Source organism: Terrapene carolina, unplaced genomic scaffold (assembly GCF_002925995.2).
Source record: "Terrapene carolina triunguis isolate 2854851 unplaced genomic scaffold, T_m_triunguis-2.0 Scaffold233, whole genome shotgun sequence".
Classification (NCBI taxonomy): Eukaryota; Metazoa; Chordata; order Testudines; family Emydidae; genus Terrapene; species Terrapene triunguis.
Window position 1 is genome coordinate 6,924,230 of NW_020664584.1, and position 9,322 is coordinate 6,933,551.

Sequence of the window (9,322 nt, forward strand, 5' to 3'; positions counted from 1 at the left end):
CTGAGCTAGCGCAGAGCAGGGATCTCCCCTCCCAGCACAGTGCTAGGGGGCAGGACAGCTGAAGCTCGGGAGCAGAGAGCGGCCCCATCCCCCGGGGCCCCGCCCAGCCCTATCTGCCTGGCGCTGATGAGCCTGGTGGTGGAGGAGGCGTTTCCTTGTCTGGCTGGAGGGGTAGCAGCCTCCAACTTCACCAGCCCGCCGCTTCCGCAGAGCGGCAGGAAGAGGCGGGCCCCGCCCCCGGGGAGCCCAAAGTGGATGGTCACCAGCCTGGAGTGGCAGCAACTGAGGGCTCCTCTCCGCCCCGGCTCTGCCTGCCAGTGACGAGGGCAGAGAGGAGCCCTGAGCTGCCGGCCAGCCAAAAGGAGCAAGCAGTGGGCATGGGGGAGAGGTCAGGGAGTGGGGAGGAGCCGGCAGGCAGGGGCAGGGCCAGAGAGAGAAGCCCTGGCCAGCCGGTTGAGAGGAGTGAGCGGGGGGGTGGGGGAGGAGCCGGGGGGTAGAGAGGAGCCAGCTGCTCTGGGTGCAGTGCAAGTGGAGCAGGCTGGGCCGGGCCCCTTTTGAGTGTTGGCCCGGTGCCAGTGGTGCCATTGTAAACCCAGTACTGCCCAGAAAACCCTAGTAACTGGGGGGATGGCTAGCTCACAGTCGGGAAGTGTGATTGCAGCACAGGTAGACATAACCAAGATTACTTTGATTTAGCGAGATCCAAGTCAACTCCAGTAACAGTAGCAGGGAAGCTGCAGCATCATGGGCTAGCCCTGCCTCCCCAAAACCTTGGGTACATACTTGTGTGGCTGCCAGCTTGCTCCTACGGCTCCACCGCTATTGTTACTTGAGCTAGGTTTGATCAGATATAGCAAAGCTAGCTCGGGTATGCCTACACATGCCGCAATCACACCCCTGATTGCAATGTAGACATAAGGGGGAACAGCCCAGACAGTGAATGAACATCCTCCACTGCCCTGCACCTTAGGCAGTTGTTTACACCAGTGCAAAGTGAATGCAGTATGGCTGACTGGTGATTTTGGGGTCCTTTTCTACCTTGTCTCCTGAGGTTGGCAATACTATAGAATGTAAAGTGGATGTCAAATGCTACGAAGTCAGAAGGGTGGCACTTTGCGCACACTTTACATTGGTTTAAATGATAACACAAAGTGGGAGGCAGTGGTGCATCTGGCACCTGGTGTCTAACTGGTTCTGTATAAACCAATCTGGCAATATATCTGCCTAGATTGATGAGAGGTGACACAAATGTGTTGCATCCCAGTTTCCGCAGCCAAAGAATTAGCAGCAACATAGAACATAGAAAAGTGGAGACTTTTCCAAAGCCATGCAGCTGGGCGCAGCATGTGAGAGCGTACCAAAGGGAAGAGGAAATTGCTGGAAAGAAAAGCTTAGTCATCTCCCAAAATCATATTCTCTGGAGCAGTGGTTCTCAACCAGGGGTATGCATGCCCCTGGGGGTACACAGAGGTCTTCAAGGGGGTACATCAACTGATCTAGATATGTGCCTAGTTTTACAGAAGGTTACATAAAAATCACTAATGAAGTCAGTAGAAACTAAAATTTCATACAGACAAAATGAGAAAGTCAGCAATTGTTCAGTAACAGTGTGCTGTGACACTTTTGTATTTTTATGTCTGATTTTGTAAGCAAGTAATTTTTAAGTGAGGTGAAACTTGGGGTATGCAAGACAAATCAGACTCCAGAAAGGGGTACAGTAGTCTGGAAAGGTTGAGAACCACTTCTCTGGCGTATACAAGCATTGTTCCTCATATTTCGCTTAGCCTCCAACTTCTGTATCAGCTTCAAACTTGGCTACTTTGTGCTCAATCCCCTCTTCCAAACTGCATGTAACAATCCACCTAAAACAGTGTCCTGGAGTAACTGCCCCTCCACTTTGAAAATATTCCATATGTGGCTCCCCGCTAGTTTTCCATTGAGCAACATCATTGAACTCTTCCCCAATACTGGCTAAAACTGGCCGAAACTGGCCAAAAACTCTTTGAAAAGCTGTACTTCGCTCCTTCTACTGGGCATGGCAGAGATCTTGAAAGACCTTCAGAAGAATTTTCAAGCACAACTTCCCCGCCTGCCCCCTGGGTCGGGGACAAGATTCTCAGCAGGTGTAAATCAAAAGAGATAGGCTGATTTACAGCTCTAACCCTCTGTCAATCCACAAACTTTATCATCCATGTGTCTTTTCAAAACATCCCACTCTGGTCTCTTCATTTTATGAATGAGACTCCTCCACCCCAGAGAAAATGGCATTAATTTCCCTCCTCCCTGATTAAAAAAACTCTTCAGACAGAACATGGGAAGTAATTGCTAGGTATGTGTTTTATTGGTTTCCATACTCTACAAATGCTCATTCAATGTGAGCAGTTGCTGAAAGAGTAATGTAATTAAGGCTGATACAATCAATACTATTAAATTGTTAAGTTCATTTGTGCCATTAATAAAAACAATCAAGCCGCTATTTATTTTGTCTTAATGACTGTAAATACTTTGTTATAAAGTATGCATAGACACACGCACACAAACAACTATGCATGAGATATAAGCCTTTACCTTGCCACTAATTACAAATAAGCAGCTATAGATTATAATGTTAGAATTCCGTGTTTGGGTTGTGCTAGAGGTGGTAAAAATTTTAAACTGAAAATTTTTCCTGTTAGAAAACGTGGTTTAATTTACGTTGAAAATATGAATGTAGACAAAAATGTTTGATTTTTCCAGCATTTAAAAAAGAAAAATTTGTTTCGTTTCAATTTGAAATATCATTTCAGTTTTTGGAAACTCAAAACGTTTGGTTTTCTGTTTTTGGTTTTTGAATTTTTGTCTCCCTTTCCCTTTTCTTTACTCCCCCTCCTCCCCCCCACTCAGGGGTGAAAGTGAGCCGGTACGGGCTGGTACTCCATACCGGTAAGAACCCGCACCGTCCCATACCCAGCCCATATTAAAGCGCTGCTGTGGCAGTGCTTTAATGTCCCTGCCCCATTGCCCCCCTGCAGCCTCTGACGGGGGGGGGGGGGCAAAGGGAGCTGTTGCCCTGGGGCCTGCGATTTAAAAGGGCCCGGGGCTCTGGACACTGCTGCTGCTAGCGCAGCAGTGGCGTCCGGAGCCCCGGGCCCTTTAAATCAACACGGGAGCCTCGGGCGGCGTGGGCCAGGCGGCCTGAAAGGACTGGTTGGGGGATGCTGACCCCCAGCCCCGCCCCCTTCCGCCAGAGGCTCTGCCCCTTCCAGGGGCCAGAGCCCGCCCCTGGCCCGTACCGGTAAGTGGCCTAACTTACTTTCACCCCTGCCCCCACTGGAAAAATGGGATGAAAGGTAAAAGAGTGTGTGAAAGTAGGGGATACCCATTTTTAATACTTATTTACTGTTTTCCAATTTTCAAACGTTAGAAAACAGTAAGTGTGTGAAAATGAGTAAAGCCACTTTTCACGCTTTAACCAGGGCCGCCCAGAGCAGGGGGGCCCTGCGAGCCCTGGCCGAGAATCCCTGCTAGAGGCGCCTTTTTAATTTTTACTTACCTGGCGGCGGTCTGGGTCTTCGGTGGCATCTCGGCGGCGGGTCCTTCAGTGCTGCCGAAGATGTGGAGCGAGTGAAGGACCCGCCACCGCCGCTGCAGACTCGGAGCGCTGCCCGGTGAGTATGTCCGCTCCCCCGCTTTGCCCCAGGCTCCCTGAATCCTCTGGGTGGCCCTGGCTTTAACTGTTTTCTAAGTTTTTTCATAGGAAAAACTGTGGGCTTTCTGATCAACTTTAGGTTCTGGGGAGATCATAAATCAGCAATCAGATTTTGTATGGTGAAACCTCAGCCTCCTTGTTGAAGCCCTGGATGTTCTCTACTTTCCCTGTTTTCCATCCTTCCATACCAGTGTATTTTGTATTGCACCCATCATTCTTCAGGCAATCATCCATCATCCTTCAGCCAAAGGGCCGCATGGACTCCCTTCAGAGCCATTAATGTGCATCCTTAATCAGCCAGAAGGGGCACCGTGGAGAGACATAAGGCCCTCTTTCCACCTCCACTCCCATATCGCTCCACCCCCAATGCGGAATGTCCTTTGAGTACATTGTAGCTGTATATGGGTGTGGGCTGCTGGAAGTCTCTCCTACCCTTTCTTAATATTCCAGCGCTTCTGGGTTTCATTTTGGGACACATCTTTATAGCACCACACAGCTCCTTTTTTTAAAAAAAGGTTTTTTTTTAAACCATTTTAATGAATTTACCCTTTGGGAATCATTAAAAATAAGTGAATAAATATAGATTTCATGCCTTTCCTCATTTTTAGAGGAAAATATGCATTGTTTTCCAGTTAGTTTCTAACCCTGGCCTTTGGTGGAAATCTACCTTGAAGAGTATTAAAATGTAAATTAAAGGTATAATAACAATCAAAGAGCACACGCATGTACATTTCTTTATCAAACTGGTGTCTATGCTGCGCTGTGAAGATACTGCATAGCAAGCTGGTGCACCGTGACATCCCATGTGCACCCTGCTGCAGTGCAATGGAAGTCCTGGAGTGTAGCTTGGCTAACTACTCCTTGAGAGCGTGGTAAGCCAGGCTGCACTGCAGGACTTTCACTGCACTCTAGCAGTGTCCACACGAGATGTTACTGCGTGGCAAGGTAGTGTGCTGTACATTCAGATCCTGGCTTGCTGCACAGCAACTTACTGTGTAGATATGGCTTTAGTAAAGCTTCTGGGTGAAGGCTCTGTCAAGTTCTCATTGTATCTGAGCACTGCACTCAAGAAAAGCATTTTCTTTGCACTCCACATTCCAAAATGTCATCTGACCATTACTATGGTTGTAATGGCCAATTAGGACATTTTCTTCTGGTCCGTGGGAATACCATTTAGGGACATTATAGGTCAGATTCTGTCAACCTTGTGTTGAGTAGGTCTATGGCAGAGTAAGGTACTCCTCAACCTGAGTAAGGGTGCCAGGATTTGACCCTATGTGCCTGCATCTAATATGTATGTTTTTTCTGGACTCCTTTTTTTCCATGCCCAAATTGTGTATAGACTCCTGAATCTGTACATCTGATTAAAAGAAACAACTATGAACATTTTAATAGACTCCAACCTTGCAAGATTTATGGCAGCCAGTAGGAGAAGGAATGCACACTGGGGATTGGTCTGTCTCTGTTTAGCCTCTCCTAGGTTTTTCTCTTTTTGAACTTTATAGAGAGACAGGTTGACAGACTAATCACCTGCTCTCTATCAACATCTGTCCTGTGTCTTGAACTCTGGGTTTTTAAGTTCGGGTTGGGGGATGGAGGCAAAAATTTATGAGCAAATGTTGCCAGGATGGCTTCAGAGAACATCTATGTCTTTCACGTTTTCTCTGATTGCCATAGAACATCGTTCAGCCCTGTACTTGGCAACAATTGGCTGAAACAAAGTAATGTTACCCCTGTTGGCATCTAGGCAGAGAATGAGCAGATGTAGGCATAGGACCCTCTCCAGGCTGCTGTCATATGCTTGGGGAAAGCAGGCATGGCAGGAAGGTGAGGGTGAGGAATGCTGGACGGTCCTGCATTCTGATATAGCAGGCTGACAGACTGCTCATACAAGCACTTCGGGGGGGAAGCCCTGGTAGTGTTAGTTGGGCCAATGGTACCAGTGGTCCGTTGATGACTGTCAGTGTTCGTGAGAGGAAGGAAAGGGCTGCAGAAGAGAGACAAAGATGTAGAGGACATAGTGTCTGCAGTCAGAGAAGAGAGCGGGTGGACATAGAGAGCTGAGTGGGGTGAAGACCACCCTCAACATTAAAACCAGTTTCCAGCCCTGCTCCCACTCTCCCCACCATGACTTCCCAGGTCTATTCTTGATGATATGGGGGAGGATGATCCCCCACTGACGGCATTATGTTGCTGAGTGTCACCAGAAAGACTAGGAAGATCTCTAAGAACAAAAGCTAAACAGGAGTTCCCCATACGCTGAACTACTGCTGGTAAGTAAGATCCCCAGGAGTCTGGATGCCCTGGAACTGGCTGTGCTGGTGCTGAGTAGTGTCATAACACTGCCTGGTCCTAGCTGGGAGGATAGGACCAAAACCATGTTATATCTCGGCTTTACTCCAGACTCCCTGGTCTTTACTCTATGTGTGGGGAAGTGGCTAACCCTAAAGCCTACACTTACTGCATGGTATCCTGGTTCTAATATAACATGTGGTGCTATCTCCACAGGTAAACCACGTGGTGCTGTGGTAAGCAGACTGTGAAGAGCTACAAAGGGATCTCACAAAACTAGGTGACTGGGCAACAAAATGGCAGATGAAATTCAATGTTGATAAATGCAAAGTAATGCACATTGGAAAACATAATCCCAACTATACATATACAATGATGGGGTCTAAATTAGCTGTTACCACTCAAGAGAAAGATCTTGGAGTCATTGTGGATAGTTCTCTGAAAACATCCACTCAATGTGCAGCAGCAATCAAAAAAGCAAACAGAATGTTGGGAATCATTAAGAAAGGCATAGATAATAAGACAGAAAATATATTGCCTCTATATAAATCCATGGTACGCCCACATCTTGAATACTGCATGCAGATGTGGTCGCCCCATCTCAAAAAAGATATCTTGGAACTGGAAGAGGTTCAGAAAAGGGCAACAAAAATGATTAGGGGTATGGAACGGTTTCCATATGAGGAGAGATTAATAAGATTGGAACTTTTCCGCTTGGAAAAGAGATGACTAAGGGGGGGGATATATGATAGAGGACTATTAAAATCATGACTGGTGTGGAGAAAGTAAATAAGGAAGCATTATTTACTCTTCATAACACAAGAACTAGTCACCAAATGAAATGAATAGGGAGTAGGTTTAAAACAAACAAAAGGAAGTATTTCTTCACGCAATGCAGTCAACCGGTGGAACTCTTTGCCAGTGGATGTTGTGAAGGCCAAGACTATAACAGGGTTCAAAAAAGAACTAGATAAGTTCATGGAGGATAGGTCCATCAATGGCTATTAGCCAGGATGGGCAGGGATGGTGGTCCTAGCTTCTGTTTGCCAGAAGCTGGGAATGGGTGACAGGGGATGGATCATTTGATGATTACCTGTTCTGTTCATTCCCTCTGGGGTATCTGGCATTGGCCACTGTCAGAGGACAGGATTCGGGGCTAGATGGACCTTTGGTCTGACCCAGTGTGGCCATTCTTATGTTATAAACACTAGGTCCCCTGTTGTGTTAACCAAACTTGTTTTAATGTGGCCAGTTTCATACTGTAGATGGACACTGACAACCTAGGGCATTAAGCCCGGGTCCTCCTCATAGACACTTACAGCCTGTGGTGAGATGTCACATTTCTGAAAGAAACAAATCTTCCTTGAACTGGAACCTGTTCCCCTTCAGTTCTGTTCTAAATACTCTGTCAGCCCGTCAGCCTCCATCCCCCCTCCCTCACACTCCCTGTAATGATTGACTTGTGGGCCACAGTGCTTGTTCCATGAGGTAAACCCCAGTGTTCATTCAGGTCTGGGGAACACAAAGCCAACGAGAACGCTTCAAAGACTCTATACTTCGCTTGCAATACACATGAGAAAAACAGGTTGACACAAACTCTGGAGCAGTTAATGACAGAGTTCCAGCACTGCCTTCCTGGTGTGGGTTTAGCAGTTTGGGTTTCCTACTCGGCAGTAGCAGACAGTCTGAAAAAGCCGGCAGTGGCAGAAGGTGCAGACATCACAGCACGGGGGAGAGGGTGGTTTGCAGTTTTTCCAAGTAGCCACACAATTAGCTGGGAGTGTGGGCCTGGGCCTGCGGGATTTTTTTTTCTGGGTCTTTCTCTGCAAGACAGAAATGAAAACTTTTATTAACTCTACAGCAATCCCAGATCATGAATAAAGCATCAATACAGGACTTGACCAAGATAAATGTTGGTTTGAGATCAGGAGCAAATACCTAATAGTGTGGCCAATATTGGACATTAGCATAGCCTCTCAGAAGAATTAGTGGAAGCTCCAAGCCCAATATCCCGAGTCATTTAAAACAGGACTGGACAGGGCCCTGAAGAATGTACTGCTATCCTGCATTGGCAAAGCAATGGACCAGATGATCTGAGCGTCGCTCATAATACTTGGCCCATCTACAATGTCTTTTTAAGTGAAGATCTGAGAACATGTTTCAAACCTCACAACACCTCTGCAAAGTTGATATCAGCCCTGTTTTATAAACAAAGAAACTGAGTCACAGAGAGGTGAAGTGAAACCTGGGAATAGAACTCAGGTTTTCTGGCCCCAGCAGTGTCACAAGTCTAACTGCCCCCCTAAGAGAGTTTGTCAATTTTTAGGGCCATATTTTTAGTCTTCTAAAATTATTCTGTAATAGCAGGGTAAAAAAACAGCCACCACCCTGCATGTAGGCATGTGCAAACTGCTAGTCAAGTATGCACCCAATTCCTGCATGGAAACCCCTATTTGCAATAACAAATGCAAGTTTTTAGGTGAGCAAACAAAATCTCTTGCAAATCTTCTAGTCTACTTGTGGAGATATTTTGCAAATACAGCTTCTCTTGTCTATGAGTCAATACAAGCAGAATCTTTCTGTCCCAGCGTGCAAAAGGGGGAGGCACCTGGGACCCCAAAGCTCCAGGTACATAACGAGTGGCATTCCCATTATTAACCCTCAATTTTGTTCAGAGGGCTAAGACTGTGGGTAAAATTTTCAGAAGCGCCCAAGTAATTTAGGAGCTTAAATCCTATTTACTCTGGCAGGGGTGTCCCTAAGGGGGTGCAGGGCCCTGGACATAAGCACCAAGTTTCTAATCTGCCAGGGGGTGGGGGGAATGCTCCTGCCGGCTCTGCCTAGGCCCCGTCCCCGCCTAGGCCCTGCCCCCACTCCACTCCTTCCCGTAAGGTCCAACCCCCACCCTGCTTGTTCCCACCCCCGCTCCACACCTGCCCCCACCCCGCCTCTTCCTGCCCCTGCCCTGCCTCTTCCCCGCCTAGTTCTGCCCCCTCCCCCGAGCGCACTGCGCCCTCGTTCCTCTCCCCTCCCCCCCCCAGCGGCTCCCGACGCCGCAAAACATCTGATCCGTGGCAGGCATTAGGCCAGGGGTCGGCAACGTTCGGCATGCGGCTCGCCAGGGTAAGCACCCTAGCGGGCCGGGCCAGTTTATTTACCTGCTGACGCGGCAGGTTTGGCCGATCGCGGCCCCCACTCGCCGCGGTTCGCCGTCCTGGGCCAATGGGGGTGGCGGGAAGCAGCGCGGGCCGAGGGATGTACTGGCCACGGCTTCCTGCCGCCCACATTGGCCCGGGACGGCGAACCGCGGCGAGTGGGGGCCGCGATCGGCCGAACCTGCCG

At 48.2% G+C, this 9,322-nt stretch overlaps 1 protein-coding gene across 3 annotated transcripts in view; it reads right to left on the minus strand.

The window, feature by feature from the left end:
* Positions 1-7,130: 7,130 nt before the first annotated feature.
* The window catches only part of ASIP (agouti signaling protein), a 51,959-nt gene continuing 49,767 nt past the window's right edge, over positions 7,131-9,322 (minus strand). For all 3 annotated transcript variants that reach the window (XM_026656836.1, XM_026656837.1, XM_026656835.1), the window contains exon 4: positions 7,131-7,803. In XM_026656836.1, the coding sequence (XP_026512621.1) occupies positions 7,627-7,803 (177 nt within the window). In that variant the 3' untranslated portion in view covers positions 7,131-7,626. The remainder of the gene's footprint in view (positions 7,804-9,322) is intronic.